Source organism: Heterocephalus glaber, unplaced genomic scaffold (genome assembly GCF_053883595.1).
Source record: "Heterocephalus glaber isolate CG9 unplaced genomic scaffold, H.glaber_assembly_v1.0 deba00001461, whole genome shotgun sequence".
Classification (NCBI taxonomy): domain Eukaryota; kingdom Metazoa; phylum Chordata; class Mammalia; order Rodentia; family Bathyergidae; genus Heterocephalus; species Heterocephalus glaber.
Window position 1 is genome coordinate 40016738 of NW_028258308.1, and position 23413 is coordinate 40040150.

General features: G+C 49.8%; 1 protein-coding gene across 1 annotated transcript; it reads left to right on the plus strand.

The window, feature by feature from the left end:
- Positions 1 to 255: 255 nt before the first annotated feature.
- Eif4ebp1 (eukaryotic translation initiation factor 4E binding protein 1) lies at positions 256 to 18420 on the plus strand. Its single transcript, XM_004855375.3, has 3 exons — positions 256 to 471; positions 15974 to 16153; positions 17982 to 18420. Exons 1-3 carry the CDS (start codon positions 327 to 329, stop codon positions 18011 to 18013), a joined length of 357 nt encoding a protein of 118 aa, XP_004855432.1. The 5' UTR covers positions 256 to 326; the 3' UTR covers positions 18014 to 18420.
- The last annotated feature ends 4993 nt before the right edge of the window (positions 18421 to 23413 follow it).

Genomic DNA, 23413 nt, shown 5'->3' on the forward strand with positions numbered 1-23413 from the left:
ACGAGGGGACGGACCCGTCAATTCCTACTTCTCAACCGAGGACCTAACGCACAGAACCGGGGGCCTGGGAGTCACCTCCAGCTGGGTGTCCTGAGGTGCAAATCGAGCCTTCCCGAGAGCCGGCTCCGCTGAGATCCCCGCCAAAGAGGCGTTCACCTGGGAGAGCCGTCGACCCCGCCGGCCGTGCTCCTCCGCTTCGGGATCGCAGGGACTCCAGAGCCCGGAGGCGGGGCCGGGGCGGGGCCACCGCGGGGCCACCGCAAGTCCCAGGGCGCGGGGCGGAAGGGGCGGGACTGGCGGGAGGCGCGGGAGGCGAGCGGTCGAATATGTCCGGGGGCAGCAGCTGCAGTCAGACCCCGAGCCGGGCCATCCCCGCCACTCGCCGGGTGGTCCTCGGCGACGGCGTGCAGCTGCCGCCCGGGGACTACAGCACGACCCCCGGCGGGACGCTCTTCAGCACCACCCCGGGAGGTAGGCGCGGATCTGGGATCGCCGGTCGGCTGGGAAGAGCGGCCAAAGGCGTAGGGAGGCGGCGAGGGGCACGGGGTGGCCTCCTGCCTGCGGGGTGCATGGTCGGGAGCTTGGGCTGCACACTGCTCGCCTGGTTCCCGTGGCGTTGATCCGCGCTCCAGGTGCGACCGCCTGCCGAGCTGGGTTGGGTGGGGTCGGGATGGCCCGCGGTCCAAGAATGGCCAGGCCTGGAGTGTGCCTGCCATGGGCAGTCTCCGTTGCAGAAGACGCCCCTTGCCAGGGTCCTCTCTCCTCCCAGAGGCACCCTTGGTTTTGCGTGGGATGGAACCTGGGGACCGCACTCCTGCTCCAGCCGCGCGCCACGGCACCTGTGGCGCGTCACGTGTTTACGCGCGAGGGGTCCCCGTAGAGGGGCCGTGCGGACAAACACGTCCCTCTGTCAGAGAAGCGGCGCAGTGTGGCCGTGCTGGCGTGGCTGAGGAAGAGGAAGCCGGGCCAAGTGCATGATGAAATCCTCGTGGCGCGCCGCTTCCCTCCAACCTCGCTCTGGCCCCGCCCCGCCCCGCCCCGCCCCGCCCCGCGGCCGGACCCCAGCCGCTGTCTCCTAGCAGCGGGGACAGCCAGATCGGAGGTCCGCGGGCTGTCGGGGAGCGAAGAGATTCTCGTCCTCTTGTGCCTCCTACTCCACAGCGCGGGGCATTGAGGCCCCAAAGCTTGAGCACGTGGCCGTCGTACATTGTCACACCGCTTTCCCAGACTGAAAGAGAAGTGGCAGCCTGGTACTTTTATTAGAAATGACCCAAGGAAAAGTTGCCAGGGACCCATCTTGCCACCCTTAACTCGATTTCTGTTCTCCTTGCTCGGCCTTGTGTAGCCCACGTTGTTCCCTTTGTCTCGGTTATGATGTATTTATCGGAACCTTTCCCTGACAATTCTGGCGTTTTTCAAGTGAGGCTGTGAAGCAGCTGTCCAGGGTGGGTAGGGAGGTAGGCTTTGAAGGCCCAGATAGCTCCTGGTTTGTCCCCTTTGTTGTTGGGGTCGGGAGCGGGGCCTGGGTTGGTGTCAGGCCGTTTAGCGATAACCGGCAGTGTCTGTATAGGCATCTCTGGACGCTGCTTGCTTTGGCCTGGGAGGTGGGGGATTTGGCGGAGCACTGCAGATCCCCTTCCCTTTGAAAGTCTTTATTGAGAAGAGAGGGGAAGAGGCTTCTGCAGCAGAGCTAGAAGCTCAGTTCCAGCCTTTGTTGGATGTTCAGTGGGGCAGGCACAGTACAGGCCATAGCCTGAGGAAACCCAGCTTGCTCCTGCCAAAGTCGGAGAGCCTGGCCCACCTCAGTTCCCCAAGGTGGGGAACCCTCCAGAACCCGCTCACCCTCCCTTTGTCAGGGCAGGGAGCTTAACCTGGTGAGAAATGCTCTTGCCTGGCACCCTCCTCTTGCTCCATTGCTCAGTCCTGTTGGTCAGTCTTGAGTTAGCAAGGGAATTACCTGGGGCCCCTATTTAGATGTAGATTTGGATTGTGTGGGTTTGGGGTGTGCCTGAGATTCCTGCATTTCTTTTGGGTTTTTTGTTTTGGGTTGGCTGTTTTCAGACAGTGTCTCACTTTGTAGTGCAGGCTGGCCTTGAACTCAGTAAGTAGCCCAGGCTGGCATCAAAGCTGTGGATCCTCCTGCTTCAGCCTCTCGTGTGCTGGGATTACAGGGGTGCGCCACCATGCCCGGCTAGTTCCTGCATTTCTAACTAGCACCCACAGACCACATCCAGTACTCATGAATTCGTAGAATACTGTGTAACTCTCCTCACTTTTTCAGATCTCTGGCATCTGTGAAAAGTGATGATTGTGCAGGGAATAGTGGTGCACACCTGTAATCCCAGCACTCTGGGAGACTGAGGCAGGAAGATGACAAGTTTGACCCTAGCTTGGACAACTTAGCAACTTAGCAAGACTCCATCTCAGAATAAAAAAGGGCTGAGCATGTAGCTCAGTGCAGAGGCCCTGAGTTCAATCCCCAGACAACACACACACACACACACACACACACACACACAAAAAGACAAAAATGTGATGATTGTATCTGGGTAAACTTATCCATGAGGTTGGGTTTGGTGTCCATAAGCCTGGGTTTTGACAGAATGCCTGCCTGGCTTGCTTCCAGGGGCTGTCAGCTCCCCTGGAAGAGCTTTTAGAGTAAATCACTCCAGCTGAGAGTGTAGGAACCCTCCCCATTCCCTCTACAGGGATAGCTTCTTATGGTCGTTAACCCTTTGCAAGACAGGGTCTCGCTATGTAGTTCAGGCTGACCTCAAACTCGCAGTAATTTTCCTATCTCTGCCTCCCAAGTGCTGGGATTACAGGGTTGGGTGTATGCCATCCCTAGCCTGAAGCCAGTTTGTGTGAATATTTGTCTGCGGTGGGGGGGCTTGAAAATCTGCAGCAAAACCTTTGAATGGGTCAGAAGCCTTTTGCCCTCCCCTAGGAAGTCTGAACATTCGAAGCTCCAAGTTGGATGTCTGACCTCAGTCAGGCCTGTTCCTAGGCAGGGTTATCACAGGTGAGCAGGTAGGGCAGCAGGTGTTAATAACACCCTGTTTGGGTAGGCAAACAGAGGTCTGTGCTGGAAGCTTGCCCTGAGCAGCTGCCCAGTCTTACGGCTGTGAGCGGGGCCGGGCTGAGAAGAGGGAGGTGCGCTGGGCTTGAGGCCGTGGTCACGTGGCCCGGAGAAGTTACTGCTGAGGCCTCGCCTCGGGAGAGGCTAGAGAACTTGGACCTGAAGGCCGTGGAGGTCGAATGCTCCCTCCTCTCACACTGACTTGAGTTTCCCGTCAGTGTTTGGAACACACGTACTGCTGTGTCCCTCATTGGCTACTTTGTCGAGAGGGTGGAGAGTGCCCCAAAGACTGCTGTGGTGCTAGGGCTCCTTGTCTTCCCCCCTCCCCCTTCGGTACCGCGGATCGAACTCAAGACCTTGCGCCTGCCTCGGCGCCACTGAGCTAAATTCCCCGGACCTTTATCTTTGTTTTTGTATGGTGCTGAGGATTGAGCCCAGGAACTTCCCACTGAACTACATCTCCAGCCTGTTTGATTTTGTAGTTTGAGACAGTAAGCCCAGGCAGAGCTCAAACTTGTGATCCTCCTGCCTCAGGCTCCCAGAGTTCTGGGATTACAGACAAGGGCCCCATCTAGACTCGGAAGACAATGCCACTACTAGGGCTGGGGTTGCCACTTAGGAAGATGAAGCTGGAGGTGGAGCTAGGTGGTGGAGCACTTGTCTAGCATGGGTTCCATCACACCATCATCACGGAAAAAAGTGCAGGGCACGGTGGTAGCCTATGCCTTGTAATCCCAGCACTTGGGAGGCTGAAGCAGGAGTAGTCCAGGCTGGCCTTGAATTTGTTAGATTGCCCAAACTAGTCTTTTTTTTTTTTTTTTTAATAAATTTTGTTTTATCCCACCGCCCTCTCCTCAAGCCCCCTCACCTCCCTATGTATAAAAGCCTTGTTTCCATTTTTTCCTTCTATTTTCATTTTTTTGTCCCTTCCTTTCTCCCTCCCTCCTCCCTTGTTCCCCTTCCCATTTGAACATTTTCTTCCCTTTTCCCAATATTGATTATACATTTTAGTCCTTATTTCCACTTTTGGTTTCTCACACCAGAGAAACAATGCAATGTTTAAACATGTGTGTCTGATTTATTTCACTTAAGAGTATGGTCTCAGGGTGCATCTATTCAGTTATAAAAATCTGGAGCTCATCCTTCTTTATGGCAGAGTAGTACTCCATTGTATAGAAAAACCACATCTTTTTTATCCACTTGTCGATGGGCATTTGGGCAGTTTCCAAGATTTAGCTGTTATAAACTGTGCCGCTATAAACATGGCTGTGCGTGTATCACTGTAGTACAATGCTTTTAGTTCTTTCAGGCAGATACCAAGAAGGGGAATAGCTAGGTCAAATGGGATCTCTAGTTTTAGTTTTTTGAGAAATCTCTACACTGGTTGCCACAGTGATTGCACCAACAGTGGAGCAGGGTCCCTTTTTCCCCACAGCCCCTCCAGCATTTGTTATTAGTTGATTTCTTGATAGCAGCCATTCTTTCTGGAGTGAGATGGAATCTCAGAGTTGTTTTGATTTGCATTTCATGAATGACCAGGGATGTTGAACATGCCCAGGCTAGTTTTAAACTGACAATCTTCCTGCCTCAGCCTCCCCCATGGTGAGATGACAGGCCTGGGCCACCACACCCAGCATTGTGTGATATTTATGAGAACTCTTCCCTCTGTGTGTTCTCCGGGTAGGAATTTACAGTCTAATGATGCAAATACATCAGGTGGATTTTAATGGCCTTTAGAGGTATGATTGTTTTTTCCCTGTAATAGCAAAAAAGTCTGTCATTACTAAATTTGATGAAAGATGGCAGGTAGAACGGTACTGTGTCCATGAGCTGGATATGTGGGAGGCTGAGGCATTAGGATCACTGAGAGTTCAAGACCAGCCTGGACTACACAGTGAGTTCAAGGCCAGCCTGAACTCCATAGGGAGACCCTGTCTCCAAAAAAAAAAAAAAAAATGGGTCAGGGATGTAGCTCAGCAGAGCTGTGCCTACTTGGCAAGCGTAAGGTCCTGGGTTTGATCCCCAGTACTGACCCCCCCAAAAAATAAATAAATAAAATTTTTTTAAAAAACAATAGTGCAGGGTCTATTGATAGAAAGTAGCAAAGCATTTTCTCCTATGGATCTTTTTCTGATGTTGTAGAAAATGACTTTAGGGAGGAGTAGCAATGTTGAAAAAAAGGGGATTGTTTCTGAAGACAAAAGTTCTTACACATAAGTGTTCATTTGTAGGTGTGAATTCTCAAGTATTCAAACGAACAGGTGAAAAACCTATTACTTCATGATCTGAATGCCAGGACGCTATTCTTTCCTGCCATGATTCATAGTGCGTTCCGTGTGTTTGTTTATGTGAAGTTCTTTGAGAGCAGTCTTACTGGCCTTGGTGTCCCTTAGATCTGTCTTCAGAAGGTAAAGATTTAAGCTGGGGGTGGTGTCACAGACCTGCAATCCCAGCATTGGGAGGCTGAGGCAGGAGGATCACAAGCTGTAGTCCCACCTGGGCAATTTAGTGAGACCCAGTCTCAAAAAATAAAAGGGGTTGGGGATGTAGCTCCATAGAAGAGCATCCCTGGGTTTGATTCTCAGTACAAAGAAGAAAAAGGAAAAGAAAAAAATAGGTGGAGAGTTGGGCTGAGATGTAGCTCAGTGTACTTGCCCACCACAAGCAAGGCCCTGATTCTATCTCCAGCAGCACACATACATGCACACACATGTACACCCACACATGCACACACACACACAAAGCGATGGAGAGTTGGGAAGAATGCTGGAATGGAGCGAAACCACCCGCATGCCCAGCAGGATAACTTCTTTTCTATCAGGCTGGCCCCCCTGGGTTTGGCTTAATGCTGTTTCATTGTTTTGGGGTATGGTGGTTTATCTCAGGGTGCTCTCGGGCTCCCAGCTGACGGTAACTTCCCACTTGTTTCTGTAGCACAGAGAACAGTGTTGCTTGTATTATTTCCCGTATTGAGCATCAGAGCTGGAGCCGTGGACACTGGGACCCATGCTCCTTATTTGCTGGACCAAGAGTAGGTGACCTCTGCCCAACACTTGGATGCTCAGTGGCCTGGGCGGCGACACACTTTGTGACCCAGTGGCTGTGCCCATGGAAGCTCATTGAGAGAGCAAGGTTAGGGTCTCCTGGCTGCCCAGGGCTGCCCTTCTTGGTGACAATGGTTGTACCTGTTAGACCCAGCGAGAGAGAACCAACCAACCAGAGACCAATATTAAATCTACACAGGAGTTTATTACCGGCTGGGACCTGAGCTGAGCATCGGACTCGAGCCCCGACTGGGGGTTGACAAACATGTTTTATACACCTTTAAGGCCAACAGTTTCTAGGCCCCCCTATGGGATAGAACTAGCAAAGCAAGCAAAAGGTACAGAAGCGGAACGTCCTGCTGTTAGAACATTTGTAAAACAATAGTTGATTAATTGTTGCTTCTAAGAGACTTTCTAAGGGGAGGAGGTTTCTAAGCTTCCTCCTTCTGAGTTCATCTAAAGAGCAGGCAGGTGGGTCGTCCAGCAGCAATATGGAGTCTGTTTTGCTAACTAGGGTCCTTCAATACCAAGTTACCTTTTGCTGTATAATAAGCCATCTCACAACTCAGTAACTTAAATGACAACAGTTTGTTACTTTTGTGTTGGGCATTTTTTGTTTGTTTTTGGTTTTTGAGAGAGGGTCTGCTGTGTAGCCGAAACTGACCGAAAACTTACAACAAGCCTCCTGCCTCAACCTCCGTGTACTGATGGGCGCCACCACACCATGCCCTCATCAGGCATTTTTTACTGATCTTGCGTGAGCTGCCTCTTGTAGCCACATGGAGTCTGCAGCTGGATTACCTGGGCTGGAAGGGCGGGGAAGGCGTGTCGGACATGCCTGGGGCATTCCTGGGACAGCTGGAAGGAAGCCTAGAGCTCCATCTGGTCTCTGATGACTCGATGATGACTTCTAGTCTAGCCCAGACTCTCTAAACAACAGTCCCCAGGGCCACTTACAGCCTGAGCTCCCTCAGAAGTCCAATAGCATCACATAGGAAATCGTCTCTTGGGTGGAAGCAAGCCCCGGGGGTCTGGGGCAGCCAGATTACAGGAGAGGAGAAATGACTGCCTTCCACATGCAGGCAGACAGGGAGGGCAGGAATTACAGGTCCAGGTTTCCAGGCAGTTGTCCACAGGGCCACACCTCCAAGAAGGGTCCTGGGGGGGACTCACTGCCCATCCAGGCAGTTGTCCACAGGGCCACACCTCCAAGAAGGGTCCTGGGGGGACTCACTGCCCATCCTTAACTGTGTCCAGCAGGCCAGCTGGGCATAGCAGCAGCCAAGATGATAGACCTGTAACTCAGGACAGAGGCAGCCCTCCTGAAGACACTGAGTCACATATCCCAGGCCTAGTTTGCAAAGTCAGTGTCCAGTCCACAGAGTAGACCACACAGGTGGCCACGATGCTAGGCCACCAGGCAACACATTCCACGCATGCCGTTTCCCCTGCTAGTCCCCGCTCAGTCCACCTCCCCTACCTGCTGTCCAAGCTTTAGGAACACTCCTGGGACCCCTGCCTGCCCTGCCACCTCCCTCGTCCCATCCGAATATCTGGGTACTTGACCTGCCTGGATCAGCCATCCAGAAGTGGGTCCATGTGAGGATCCTAGAGGGTGTGGTCAGTTCAGAGCTTGGTTTAAAAGCATGCAGTGTGCAGGTTAAACACCAGGCCTCCCGTGTTTGTTTGTTGGTTGGTTGGTTGGTTGGTTGGGTTGGGTTTGGTTTTTTGAGACAGAGTCTCTATGTAGTTCAGGCTGGCCTTGACTCACTATGTAGCCTAGGCTGTCCTCGAACTCGTGGTGATTCTTACTGCCTCAGTCTCACAAGTGCTGGGATTACAGGCATGTGCCACCATCCCCAGCTCTTTTCTTTTTAATTTTGAGCAGGATTTCACTATGAAATAAGTTGTCCAGGCTGGACTAGCTTGCAATTATCTTGCCTCAGCCTCCCAGAATAATGGGATTATAGGCATGCACCACCTTGCTCAACTTCAAATTTTGCTTTACTGTTCTGGCTGGAATTCTGAGCTCCAAATGAGGTGTTTTTTTCTGAGGCCCATCTCCTTGCAGATAGCCACCTCCTTTGTCTTCACATGGTCCTCCCTCTGGGGGTCTCTGTCCAAATCTCTTCTTTCTCTGGGGACACCAGAAGGATTGGCTTAGGGCCCACCCTAATGGGCTCATTTTAAACCAGTCCCTTAAAGACCTTGTCCCATTCTGAAATATGGGGGCTGGGTTTCAACAAGAGTTTTGGAGGAGACAGTTCAGCTCATAGGAGGGAGGGTCATTCCTCTCCCCAGTGGAACAGCAGTTGTAGCCATTGCTAGCTGGAGTCATCAAAAAAGGGGACTCCCTCTTGGTAGTGAATTTAAGGGGCACCTTCACTGTGCTGTATGTGGAGCTCGTGGAGGCTGGGGCAAGAGGATCATGAATTCCAGCCCAGCAAAGGCACCTTAGTGACCTGTCTCAAAAAAAGTACCTGGTCCGGTTTGCTTTTGTAGTGCTGGGAATTAAACCCAGGCCTTGTGCATGCAAAGCAAGTACTACAACACAGAACTCCATCCTGAGCTCTTCATTTTCAAATCAGCTGGCCCATTCCATCTGGGGTCAGGAGAAAGCAGTCCACAGGGCCCTTTGTGCTGACTGAGTACCCTGTTTGGCCTCAGTTGTTCCATGAGATTCTGGCCCTCAAGAAACACTGGGGTGAAGACAGGCCTGAGACCGAGCATGCCCTGCTTCTGTGCCAAAGTCTCCCAGCTGTGTTGCACATTGCTTCCTGCCACTTAGGGAACTGGGGAGGGAGGGAGGGAAGGAAAGAGGGAAGAGACTGGCCTGGGAGACCCCTAGCAAGTCTGCATGTTTGCCCCCAGTTGACTGGGGGAATGGCTCTCCAGAGCTGAGTGGGACAGGTGGGGAGCACTCAGCTCACTCACCTTGCTCGACCTCATGAGATGCTCTCCCTTCCCCTGGAATGGGAACAGCAATTGTAGGAACACAGCTCCTGCTAAGCTTGTATTTGTAGAGTGCTTTAGCCAGGGAGCCCGGTGGAAAGTGAGTTTGACTTGGTCCCGGCCAGCCAGTGGCAGGTGGATGGACAGGAATTCAAGGCAGAACATCCTGTTCTGGGCACACTCCTGGTAGCCAGGCACAGTGCCACATGCCATAATCCCAGCTACTCTGAAGGCCAAGGGAGGAAGGTCACAAGTTCAAGCCTAGAAGGGACAAAAGTTTTTTGTTCATCTGTTTTGTTACTTCCTTTGTTATCAGTTCAGGGAGTCCAGGCTTTTGACTTTCTGATTGTTCCACCTTGTTGGGCCTTGGATTTCCCTTTGCTGAGACGGAAGTCTGGATTTGCATCTTGTTTAGGTGTCTTCTTATTTTTATTTTGTTGTGGTTGATGTTTTTGGTTTCATTCTTGGGTTGATCCTTGTATATTATTATTATTTCAAGTATCTTTATTGCTAGTATTTAGAACCCTTAGGGAATGGCTACTTCTCAGAGTTGTCTTCCAGGTATAGCTGGCCTTTGGGTTTCGAGTCTATAATGGCCCTTAGGCAATCTCAGTCTCAATATACCAGGAAGAACAACTGACTAGAACAATCATCTCACCTTGGCCCAAGTAATACAATCAGCATCAAACACACCTTAGAAAATGACAAATTGTGTTGACTATTATATTAATCTGTCACGTTTAACCACATGAATTAGACTCCTGGTTATATATCAGAATCCAGGACCAACCAGAAATATGTTTGCAGTATACGCCTTTCAGTGTAATGAATTTTCCCTCTGGGAAGAAGACTTAGAAGGAGTTGGGGGGTGGGGATAGAGAAATAGAAGAAGAGGGAAAGGTTAGAAGGAAGGCTAGAGGACACAGGAAGATCTTGGAAACTTTGGGAAACTGGTGAAGCCAGAAAGAAAACAGAAGGAAGGAACAAAAACAAGAACAGAACAGGGCCAGGGATTTAGCTCATCGCCACCGCCTGCCTCAAAAGTGCAAGGTCCTGAGTTTGATCCCCGGTACCAAAATACCCCAAAAAACAAAGAACAGAACAGAACAACTAGAAACTGTATCCATGCTCCTATAAAAATAAGAACAATCAAGAAAATACAAAACAGGACAAAAACAGGAACAAGAAAGGAGAGAAATGAAGAAGAAAAGAAAGAAAAAAAGTCTCCTTCAAGGAGTGTCTCTGCTGTCCCGGTAGACAATGTGGGCAGCAGCATGTACATCTGAGTCACTTACTCTGAGCAACCCAGCCATAGTCCACCGAGATTCAGGCTGGTTTCTGGCTGTGAGTCCAGTTTTGCTCCTTGACCTCCTGTGGGCTGGAACTCTGCATAGTTCTGCTGCAAGTTCGAAACACCTACAGCAAGTCTGGGTTTCGGTAGGAGGTGCTGATCCCAGCCACTCACCAAACAACTGCAGTCGGGTGTGTCTTCGCTACAGTGACTCTCTTTGCTCTCCCCGTGGGCTTCAATTCTCAACAAAAGCCTCAGAGAGATCCCCTGTCTGCTGCTCACCACTCCACCATCCTCCCAACCTCAGAACTATGGTCTTTCGGCTCTCCACTGTTGTCTGGATGTGGCTGCAGTTCCTTTGGGCAGGGAGCCACTGTGATGGCACACAAAAGTTTTTTGTTTTCCTCTCTGGTACTGGGGATTGATCTTGGAGCCTCTCCACTGAGCTACATGCCCAGCCCATTTTTTATTTTACACAGGGTCTCATAAAGTCGCTAAGCTGCCCCGGCTGGTCTCGAACTTGCTATCTGCCTGCCTCAGCCTCCCAAGTGCTGAGATTACAGGTGTGCACTCTGTGTCCAGCTCATACTTTATTGAGTACAATCTATTTTGTGTATGTGTGGTGCTGGGGATCAAACCCAGGGCCTTGTGCATGCTAGTAAGTGCCCTACTAGTGAGCTATACTCCTACCCTTCAAAAGAATCTTGACATTTGTTATTTAACCTTCATAATATTCCTTTGAGGTATGCATCCCTCCCCTCCCCTGCTCGCCTCTCACCTTCCCTCACGTCCCTTTTTCTCCCCTTTGCTCTCCTGCTGTGGTCCTTCCAGAGCTTTCACACTGAGATATGGTACATCCCTAGCCCTTTTTAAAAATTGTTTTATTTTGAGACAAAGCTGTCTGCACTGGGCTTGAACTTGGTGGTCTTCTTGCCTCAGCTTCCGGGAGCACTAGGATTACAGGCATGTCCCACTGAACCCAGCTTGGGGATTTCATTCTTTTGGGGTTTTGTTTTGTTTTGTTTGGTACCGGGGATCGAACTCGGACCTTTCGCTTGCAAGGCAGTGTTTTGTTTTTTGAGGCAGAGTCTCACTATGTAGTTCAGGCTGGCCTTGAACTTGCAGAGATCCTCCTGCCTCAGCCTCCCAAGTCCTGGGATCACAGGTGTGTGCCACCACAATCAGCATGGATTCCACTCTTCCTCTTGTAGTGGAGAATGAAACTGTGACTTGGAGTTGAGGGACTAGTCTGTGGTGACCCTAGTTTGAGCCCAGAACTTCTGCCTCCGAGGCTCCTGTTATTTATGCATTAAGCACCTGCCAACAAGATCCTAAAAATACAAGGGGCATGGCTGCTGCTTTAAAAATAGCCAGGAGGATTCTAGTACAAGACTCTTGTTTCATCGGTGAGTAAACTAGACCCTTGGGCAGTGGTGGCGAACCTTGTAGAGCTTTCAGTATTACAAGCCACCTGCTTGGAAATGTAGGTCTTCCATCACCGCTGTAGTGAATATGCGTGTTGCTTTATACAAACAAGCAAACTGTCATCAGCACAAAGCACCCCTTGAGAAAAATACTCTCCCTATGTTTGATGTACATCTAAGTTTGAAGTCCCAAAGGACACTGGCTGTAAAACATGGCCCAAGTTCAAGGTCCTGGTGGTTCTTGGATTTTGCAAGGCTAAAAAGGATGGAGGTGGGCTCACACTCCCTCCTGAAGTCTGTTGCCAGGGTTTTGGGTTTTGGGGTGCTTTTTTTGAGACGGGGTTTTGCTGTGTAGCCCAGGCGGGCCTTGAACTTATGTTCCTCGTGCCTCAGCCTCCCAAGTGCTAGGATCACAGACGTGCGGACCATGCCTGGCATTTTTCTTTCCTTTTTCTTTGTGTGGTACTAGCGTATTGCACCCAGAGCCTTTACACTGAGCTACATCCACAGGCCTTTTTTTATTTTGAGGCAGGGTCTTGCTGAGTTGCCTAGGCTGGGCTCAAATTTGTGATTCTCCTGCCTTATCCTCAGAGTGCTGGGGTAATGGGTGTGTTGTTTCCAGGATTTCTTTTTTTTTTTTTTTAATTTTTCTTGGTCCATGATGCAGCACATAATGATCACACTCATTGTGGGAGGTGGTGCATCTGGGAGGTGGCACATGCCTATAATCCTAGCACTTGGGAGGCTGAAGAAGGAGGAGCACCAGAAGTTCAAGGCTGGCCTGAACTACATAGCGAGGTCCTGTCTCCAAAAAAAAACCCCCAAACCCAAAAACCTAACGCATCTTATTTTTTCACCCCCTTCCTCTCCCCTCTTTCCCACACTATCCAGCCCTGTAACTGACTCTCCTGTGGATGGGGTGTATAGGAGTGTAATATGTCACCCAAACCCATGGAGACAGCTGGCTTGTCTCTGCCGCTGTGCTGATCCACATGCCAACCCAATGGGCAGGCACATCTTGCCTTCACAGCCTCAGCCCTCCTGCCGCCCGGTGAGCAAAAGTACTGACTTCCCTGGGCTGGTAGCACTAGCAGAGGGGAAAGTTAGACTCAGTGAGGAATACTGTAGTGGGTTCAGGCTGGACATAGTGGTCCCAGCTCGGGGGCTGAGGCAGGGGGATCTTGAGAGTTTGAAGTCAGCGTGGACTACATAGTACATAGTAAGACCTTGTCTCAAAACAAACAAATAATAATTTTTAAAAATAGGCTCAGTTGTTCTTCACAGGTAGTTCAGGACTGAACCCCAGATCTAAGGGGGCTGGGGCCCAGCAGCACAGGTGCTCTGAGTTTTGGGGTGATTATCATGACCCCATCTCATGGGTACAAGGGTCTGGGTCCCCTGCAATGTTATGCATCCTCCACACACCCTTCAGGTCATGCAAGATTGGGGTGAGTAGCTGCTTCCATGGGTCAGGGGTGCTAGAAGCAGGAAGTGGAGAGCCGGGAGTCTCTGTCCCATGCCCACAGGCAGGTGGGCACCTTCTGTCCCTCTGGACCCACATGTGCCTCTGCTTTCCAACTTCACACACTGCCTAATCACTTGTTTATAGGTTTTGTTTTTGTTTTTTTTAAAGAAGGTTTCACTAGTTTTGGCTGGCTTTGAATTGGTTATGTAGCCCAAGCTGGCCTCAAACTCACAGCTATCCTCCTGCCTCAGCTGCCCGAGTGCTAGGATTACCTGCATGCACTACCACACCCAGCTTATCTGCATAATATTTATGATTTTTTTTCTATTTTCTGAGACAGGGTCTCGCTATATAGTTCAGGCTGGTCTTGAACTCACTATGTAGCTCAGCCATGGTCTCAAACTTGTGGAGATCCTCTTGCTTCAGCCTCCCTAGTGCTGAGATTACAGGCATGTGCCACCGTGTCCAGCTGATATTTTGGTTTTTGTTTTGTGGTGCTGGAGATCAAACCAAGGGCCTCATGCCTACTAGACAAGTGCTGTATCACTGAGCTACAACTCCAGCCCTTATCATACTTTGAATTCTACTTACACCTAGCTTTAATACCCCATCTCCCCCACTCCCCAATACTGGGGATTGACCTAGTGCCTTCTCACTGAACTACATGCCCAGCCCTTTTATTTTTATTTTACATTTTAATTTTTAAAATTTTAAAATAGGTTAAGTTGCCTGGGTTGGGCCTGGACCCCCTGAGTAGCTGAGATTACAGACATGCACCACTATTCCTAGCCTAGTATTTCTCTTTATATCATCTTTACTCTTTAATTTATATTTTATTGGGCCAGGGATTTACCTCAGTGGTTCCAGCACCTGCCTCAAAAGCACAAGGACCTGAATTCAATCCCTGGTACAAAAAAAAAAAATTTTTCATTATATATTATATAGCATAACTTACATAACTATTATAACATTAAATTGAATATTACTTTGGTGTTTTTGTCTGTGCCCCCCCTCCCGCCCACTGAGAAGTGAGCTCAGGACCTTTGCATTGAACTATATATACCCTCGGCCTCTTTTTCTTTTTTTTTAGATAAGGTCGCACTAAGTCATTAAATTGCCAGGGTAGTCTCACACATAGAATCATCCTGTCTCAGCCTCCAAAGTACTGGGATTACAGGCATGCACCATCACACCTCTCTTAAATTGGGAATTACTATACATTAAAAGGAAACTTGATAACGTATTATGTATGGAAAACAAAATTCACTTGCCACCATAGCAGGCAACTATAAAATGGAATACGAGGACATTTTTAACTTGGAGCAGGATGTGCTACCTGCCACAGGCCCTGCACGAGAGACCCACCAGGTACTGCAGGCTGTGCCCCGCACAAGCAGCCTCTGCCCTGCAGGTGGCAGCAGAGCCTCCTGAGGACTCGCTCTTCACCCGTGAGCTCCCTCTGCTATTCTCCTGTGGCTACCCCGGGAGGCCTGGGTGTGGTTGGAGGACGGTGAAGAATTCTGAGGCCTGTCCTCACCCCAGCATGACTGCGTGTGGGAGGAGAGAAGAGAACAGGAAAAGAGCACGGACTTCCCGGGCTCTGGTTCTAATGTGGTGCAGCATGGTGGGAACACACAAGAGAAGGGCTTTGAGTGAGGGCTTTTTTTTTCTGTGCTGGAGATCGAACCCAGGCCTTCACGCTGAGCTACCACTGTCAGCTAAAGGTTTCATTTTTACCAGTTTGAATGAATCACTTGGTTTTCTGTTCGCTGTTTTTGTTACTGTTGTTTTGAGACAGGGTCTCAATGTAGTCCAGGCTCGCCCTGAACTCACTATGTAGCCTGGGCTGGTCTTGAGCTCATGACGATCCTCCTGTCTCACCCTTACCAAATGCTGGCTACTATACTTGGCCTGTTCACTAATTTGTAAAATGGGATTAAAGATGCCTGTTCTGGCCAGGAGTGGTGGCACATGCCTGTAATCCAAGCTCTCCAGAGGCTGATGCAGTAAGATCAAAAGTTCAAGCCTAGCCTGGGCAATTTAGCAACTTGGTGAGGCCCTGCCTCAAAATAAAAAAATGAAAGGCTGGGGATCTGGGGATCTATCTCAGTGCAAAGGCCATTCATTCAATCTTCAGTACCCCTTACCACACAGAAAAGGAATACCTGTTTTGGACAGGAATGGTAGTGCATATCTGTCATACCAACTGCTCAGGAGGCTGAAGCAGGAAGATTGCAAGTTTGAGACTAGTCTGGGCAACTTAGCAAGATCTTATCTCATAGAATACAGAGGGCTGGGGATGTAGCTCAGTGCCTCCTGGGTTTGGCCAGCCCTCCGAGTTGACGAAAGAAAAGTTGTTCTGGGCATACCATGAAGTACTGTTAGGACAGCAATGAATACTGATGGGAAATCACTTTCCCTGTGGGATGCAGTCATCCTAGGTCCTGAACACTGAGCCAGTGGGCACGGCAAGGGGCTCTCAGGACCCAGCCCTATGGGGGTGCAGAGCTCTGAGCAGACAACAGCTCAGTTGGCACTGGCATGCCCCTTTGGGGTACCCCAAGTTTGGGGTATAAGCAGAGCCCTGCGCTGTTGCAGACCCCTGAGTGAACCTCGGTCAGATTTTATAAAAGTACCATGACCTCTGCTGTAGCCACCCCTCTAAGAGGTGGGAAAACCGGCAGCAGGAGCTTCACCAAGCTCCCTGTGCCCCTGCAGGGACCAGGATCATCTATGACCGGAAATTCCTGATGGAGTGTCGGAACTCCCCTGTGGCCAAAACGCCCCCCAGGGACCTGCCCACCATCCCTGGAGTCACCAGCCCTAGCAGTGATGAGCCCTCCATGGAAGCCAGCCAGAGCCACCTTCGCAGTAGTCTGGAAGACAAGCCAGCGGGCAGTGAGTAGCGGGAAGGGGACTAGCTCGAGGGAGGGGGAACACTAGTGACTTCGACCCTCAGAGTCCAGAAAGCAGTAGTAGGGTGGGAGGGTGGAACCCTCAGTGGTACCAGCTTGCCTTCTTCAAGGGCCCATGAACCACAGGGAGGGTGATTGTGTGCTGTCAGGTAACATAAGTTAGTGAGGAGCTGATCTCAAATGGCAGGGGTGGGCTGGGGATTTAGCTCAGTGGTTCCATCGCCTGCCTCACAAGCGCAAGGTCCCATGTTCAATCCCCGGTACCAAAATAAATAAATAAATAACTACAAATAAAATGGCAGGGGCAAGCTGGGTGTAATCCTGGCATTCAGGAGGCTGGGGCAGGAGGATGGACTGTTTGAGCCCAGGTGGAGCTACATAGGGAATTTGAGGTCAGCCTAGGCTACATAGGGAGATAGTGTAGATAGATTGATAGAGAGAGAGACAGACAGACAGACATGAAGTGCCAGAGGCTCTGGCTAAGTGCCCCTAAATTATTCACGAGCTGTGCTAGGAACACACCCGTGATGTTTGTGGTGCAGGAGACAACTTGTTAAAGACAAGGTGTGCTTGCCCACTCAGGAGTTAGATGTCCACAAAATAGGAAGTACATCCTGAAGCCTCCTGGCAGACGTGCGTTGGCTCCTTGATGGACCCTGTGTGAAGCAGACAGAAACAGTGCTGCCAGTTGTCTCTGCAGCTTGGACATTTGGTAGCAAGGCCCTTCCTGGTGTCCCCACATTCCAAGCCAGCAGCAGCCACCCTGGCCACGGTGTGTGTAAATGTGCTGTTTGTGCCCTTGAGCCTGGTTTGCAGGAGCCCCTGAGCTCCCTGCTACAGCAGCGCCCCATGCCCAGACAGCAAGCGCCTGGGGCTGGGCTGGGCCTGCTCTGTTGACAAATGCAGCAGCAGAAGCCACCTTCCTGGACCTGCGAGACAGGACTCAGCCGCACCTTGAGAGTCCCAGCACCAAGGGGGGCCAGTGGTGGACTCATCTCAGCCTAGAGGAAGTGGTGAAAGCAGGGTGGGTTCAGGCGCATGCATAGAGTAGCCTGGCAGATGCTGAAAGGCAGCATGGTTTCGGGCCATTAGTTGCTTGCGAGGCAGCCATCGGCACCACTGAGCTAAATCCCTGGCCCTAAGGGACATTTTTTGATGTAGTTGCTTTTTTATAAGGCCACAAATAGCTGTTCACCCGTTTTGCTTTTTGGTTTTTTGAGGCAGGGTCTCCTTTTGTAGTTCAAGCTGGCCCTGAACTCACTATGTAGCCCAGGCTGGCCGCTCCTTCTTCCTTAGCCTCCTGATTGCTGGGATTACAGACATGGCCACCACACTGGGTTTTGTTTTATTTTGTTTTGAGGCAGGCTCTCACTATGTATGTAGTTCAGGTTGGCATGGCGATCCTCCCACCTCAGCCTCTCAAATACAGGGATTACAGGAGAGCACCACCACACCTGGCTATCACCCTTATTAAAAATAAAAATTATAGGGCCGAGGATTTAGCTCATTGGCACTGCACCTGCCTCGAAAGCACAAGGTTCTGAGTTCAATCCCTGGTAAAATAAATGAATGAATGAATGAAAATTCCTATGAGGATACCTAGTCTCTGCTGTTTTATTTAGGATTGAGAAAGCGCACAGCTTGACACGGAAGGTCAGGCCTGTGTCCAGGAACTCCTAGCCTGTCCTGCCTTTCTGCTTCTCCCCGGCACATTATCCCACCCTGTGCTCTTGGAGGAAGGAGAATGGAAGAGCAGGGCCTCAGCACCCTCATCTGCCCATTGCTTGCTTAGTCTGTCCCTTCTCTCCTAGGTGAAGAGTCACAGTTTGAGATGGACATTTAAGGGACCAGCCATCGGATGGAGCGGTCCTTCCAGGCTCCTCAGGCCTTCTCGGGAACAACAGCCAGCCTCAGGAACACTCGCATCCCGGGCAGGGGTTGGGTGTGGGGCTGGCCACCTGCCCTTGCCTCACTCAGGGCTCCTGCCCCTCCTCTGAACACCAGCACAGACCTCCTCGTGCCTCTAATGTGAGAGCTGCTACCCAAGGGGTCTCTCTTGTCCTTACCCTGCAACCAAGTGCCAGCAAGTGGACAATGGAAGCCTTTCTGAATGATCTTCGGGCTCACTCACCCCTTCCTTAGGTTGGGGAGCCTGGGAAAGCTCCCCTTCTCTTCCTTCTCCAAGAGGAAATAAAAGCCACACTCACCCTAGGGCCACAACATGGCCCTGTCTGAGCTCTTTATAGCTCCCTTCCGTCTGTTCACTCAGGGGTGTGGTGCGCTTCCCTTTACGTTATCTCACTCTGTCTCACACTGATCCTTAAAGTATGGAGAGCAAGCTCAGCCGGTAAGATGAGTAATGCCCCTCGGGACCAGGTTTCAGCCTTGTATCTCTTGTTTTTCAGCTTCTGTGCTTTCTCCCTTGCCCCCCCAAAGCCTGTCAAGTCCCTTTCCCCCTCAGGCCCATTCCACGAAAGTGGGAAAGGGAAAAATCCACACCTTGGCTGGTATAGTTTTCTTGATTCACGTGCACCTGATCTTTGTCAAAGGATCCTTTCCTGTGAGTTGTCATGGGGTACACAAAGAGACAAGCTCCCTACCGGGAGTGTTTTTTTGAAATGTAGAAATGTCAGATAAGAAAAGGTAACATAAGCCTGGCACAGTGACATGTGCCTGTAAACCCAGGACTCTGGGGGGCTGAGGCAGGATAATCATAAATTCAAGCCCAACTTGGGCCGCTTATTGACTCAGTAAGAGCCTGTCACAAAAATTACAAGATGGAGGGCCGGGGATTTAGCTCAGTGGTTCCGGTGCCTGCTGCGCAAGCACAAGGTTCCATGTTCGATCCCCAATACCAAAAAAAAATTACAAAATGGGCTGGAGGTATAGCCCACTGTGAAGGTCTTGAGTTCAATCCCCAGTACTGCCCCCCAAAAAGAAGCATAAAAAATCATACAGGGCTGGGGATGTAGGGATGTAGCTCAGTGCCAGAGCATGTGCCTAGCAGGGAACAAGCCCCGGGTTTGATCTCCAGAAAAAAAAAAAAAAAGTATAGGACTAGGCACCAGTGAGTGGTCTGTATAAGTGTAAAGTCCATGGAGGAGAGGCTTCTTGGAGGTTTTGCTAAGATGAGTGGGAGGAGGTGGGTGCCCAGTGCTAGGTGGTCAGGTGGTCTTGGGGAACCAAGATGTATAAGGATGGTGCATCAAGGAGCCCACTTTGAGCTGGGCATGGTGGTGCACACCTGTACTCCCAGCACTCTGGAGCCTGAGGCAAAGGATTGTTGAGTTTGGGGCCAGCCTGGACTGCATAGTGAGACCCTGTCTCAAAAAACAGCAGCCCACTCTGAATAGAGCAGGCAGTTTTGTGAATAGGGGGTGATTAGGCAGAAATCTTGGCTGAGAAACAGCAGTTTCTCAAAGGACATGCTGGGCATGGGGGGCTTGGTGCTGACTGGGAAACCACAGACCTTCAGTGGCTGAGTCCTTTGCCTGGCCTTTCTGTAGCTTAGAGCCCCCTCCACTCAAGGGTGGCAGCTGGAATCCATGTCTGGTAAAAGGGCCAACCCTCTTCCTATGCATGGAAAGGTGGGGGTGGAATTGGCACAGAACAAAAAAGGCAATGACCTCCAACTAGGAAAGACATCTGTCAGCTTTCTAGTCCCTTAGCTTTCCAGCAAAAGCGTTTTATTCCTGACATCCCACCACAGGTAGAAGTCTCACTCACCAGTTTACATGACCAGATCTAGTTCTCTTCTAGGTCCTACATCCCTAAATCAGTTTAAGGATTTTCAAAAAATGAACTGCTGTGGTATTTTGGGGACCACAATAAAATTGTCCAGAAGTAGGCACCTTTGCTAGCAAGCAAAAGTATTCCCTAAAAGATCCAGGTTTTCCTTGCACATCAGCTCTGGCCGGTTGCTGCAGAGTGGCAAAGATGTATAGTCCAGCCCCTGTTCTGGAGCAGATGAAATTGGATGGGACCACTGTGGTCTAGTTTAACATCCTGTGTACCAGGCCGTGGTACTTTGTGGAGATGCTCATTTCAGGAGATCATGCTTTGGCCTCTGCTTTCTAGTGTCACGAAAGCACTGTGTATCTGAAGAACCCATTGACAACTGTCGGACGGGTGCCACTGGCCATGAACCAGGAGAGGCAGTGTTTGAAGCTACAGTGTCTGTTCCCCAAGGAGCTTTCAACCTAGTTAACGGCACTGTGAACAGCAAAGGGTCACCTAGCAGAGTCACAAGCAAGACCCACGTGACCATCCAGTGAATGGAGGCAGTGTCACTAGTGCTGTAAGGTAAAGCAATGTGAGATTTGAGGAGCCTTCCCAGAGACAGCACTTGATAGGACTGGAAGAATTCAAACTCTGGGCCTTCCTGGGTCCTGACTGGTGCACAGTACTGGCTGTGAGAGCAGGTTAGTTGCCATCTTGGTATTCAGTTTTCCATACAGGAATGAAGAGGCCTAACCAGATGAGGACATGGGAATAGGCTATGTTAGGAACTGAGGCTTGGAAGCTCCTGGTCTGAGTGACCCAGAGGAGATATTGGAAAGGAAATGCTGGTTGAAGAATTATAGGGAGTGACTGGCAAGAGAGGTTTCAAACCTTGGAGAATGTTCCTGGTGAACAGTGGGGCATGGGGAGAATTTTGTGACTATCTAAACTCCAGGTGGCCAGACAGCCCAACTGAAGAGTCCTACAGCCAGTGCTATTTGAAAACAATACTTGAGGAAGGGTGGGATTCATCAGTGAATTCAGCAAGTGCTCTTTCACAGCTAAGTACTAACCATCTCATCCCAATGTGGTGCCAGACTCAGGCAATACAAGAGAACTGTAAGATGCTGAGAAAAAGTCAAATAATCCAAAGAAGCATGACTAGGTGCAAAAAGGATAAATGTGACAGGTCAGCAGAGCAGGGATAACCAGTAGAGGCTGGGGAGGAAAGTGCCTGAACAAAGGTGCATCTGGAACAAATTGAATGTGATATAGTATATGCTTTGCTTTAGTGGCTTGGGTAGTAGATGGTAAGTTTAGGTAGCCTAGAATTCAGTTGTTGGAACAAAGCACTGGTGGATGTCTTCTGTGTATGTGGAGCTTTATCACAATCTTACCTATAAGCCCCCAAATTTAGAAGGTATTTTTAGTTTTATACCTGCCCATGGCTAGTGACTTCCGGTTCCTATCTAGTTCAAAGCTTTGGGCTACTCTTGACAGTTGGAGTCATTAGAATAAGGCAGTGACTGGTTTTAAGACAAACTAGGGGGAAGAGGGACCTAGAGCCAAGAGGCCATTCAGGTGTTTGTTGGGTGCTTCGTGGTTTGGAGCTGAGGGGAATGAGGATTACACACCTGTAATCCCAGAATTTGGGAGGCTGAGGCAGAAAGTGCCAAATTTGAGCCCAGCCTTGGCAATTTAACAACTTAGCAAGGCCCTATCTCAAAAAATTAAAAAGGTCTAGAAATATATCTCAGTGTGAAGGCCCTGGGTTAAGTCGCCAGCAATGCTCCCCACCCCACCAGGAATGAAAAAGATTTTGACCATTATTGAGTCCCTGTGTGTCAGGCACTGACCTAATACTAGGGATAGTTCAGTGGACAAAAACCCCTGCCTTCAAGGAGCTAGGCTTCCAGTAGATGTCACATGACTTTAAGGACTGATGTCACATGTGATTGTTTATGCTCTTGGTTTTTATTGCTGAAGTCAGACCTGCTCTCCTGGAAATAAAGTCTAGGCTTTAGCATGGTGAGGCTCTCTGCCCCCCTAAGCAGAGGACGCGTGTCCTTTTAATTGGAAACAGTTGGTCGTGTGTGGAAAAACCAGCACCGCAGGCAAGGCAGCAAGCACTTCCGTTTCTGGAAGCAGAACAAAGCCCGTGGTCATCTGCAGGAGGAACATGAGATGCTAAGGACTTTCCCACAGGTGAGAGGGAAGAAAGCACCATCCCAAAAGATGGTTTGCTTGGACCTCATATACTTCCAAGTCATGTGTTGATTGTGTCCCAAAGCCACCACGAGAGGACAAGAGGGCCCCCATGGGCCACAGCATAGGAAGGCATTCTGTAAAGTGCCCTAACCTGTCCCTTAGGATCTGGAGAGGGACTAAGGATTGATTTCATTATAATTTTCAGTTTTGTGCTGCCCTCTGCTGGAGGTGTATGCTGGATGAAGGAAGGCATTATACTTCCTGGAAATGGTTATTTCATTGGATTCCACTGGGGAGAAAAGAGAAGATGCCCTATGTACACAAAAGGAGGAGTCTCCACTAAAACTTCTTCCTGAGCCTCTAGCACGGATTCAGGCTTGGGTTGGAATCACGAATATGGATGTAGCTACTCGAGCACCTCCCCAACTCTTGGAACAGTTTCATCTTCTAAGCTGTTTTAAAACTACACATGCAGCACGCCTGTAGTCCCAGCACTCAGGAGGCTGAGGCAGGAGGATCGCTGCAAGTTTGAGAATGGCCTGGGCTACATAGTGAGTTCAAGCCCAGCCTGAACTATATGAGACCCTGTCAAAAAACAAAACAAAAAAACCTATGCATGCTGAGGAGGGAGGATTGCAAGTTCAAGGCCAGCTTGGATTCTATAGTAAGACCTTGTCTCAGAAACAAATATCATTTCTCGGCCTTTTGGCTAAGATCAGAAAACAAGAACCACCCAGGAAGCCCATCCATAGTTGTTTCCAATGGACACCTATAGCATACTAAAAAGCTCTAACATCCCACATAGAAGCACAGACACACACATTTTTTAACTTTAAAAATTTTTATAAATCCACAAATTGTACACATTTATGGAGTATATGATATGATCTATGTATACAATGTAGAATGATTAAATGAAACCAATTAACATTTTCATTGCCTCAGATGCTTATCATTTTTTATGGTGAGAACACTTGAAATTTCAGCAGTTTTGAAATACACCTTTAGTTTTCATTTTTGGTTTTCAGTGTGGTATCCATTGCATGACAGAGCCACCTCTTTTTTTTATGAAACGTGGTCTCACTGTGTAGTTATGGCTGGCCTTGAACACATGACAATCCTCCTGCCTCCTGAGTGCTGGGATTACAGGTGTGCACCACCAGACCTGGTTTAAAATATACTTTTTATTTTTATAGTGCTAGGGGTTGAACCCAGGGCTTCACACATGGTACACATGCTAGGCAAGTGCTCTTCCACTGAACTACACCTTCAGCCCCCAATGTGCTATTGTAACTACAGGGCACCCAAATATTCT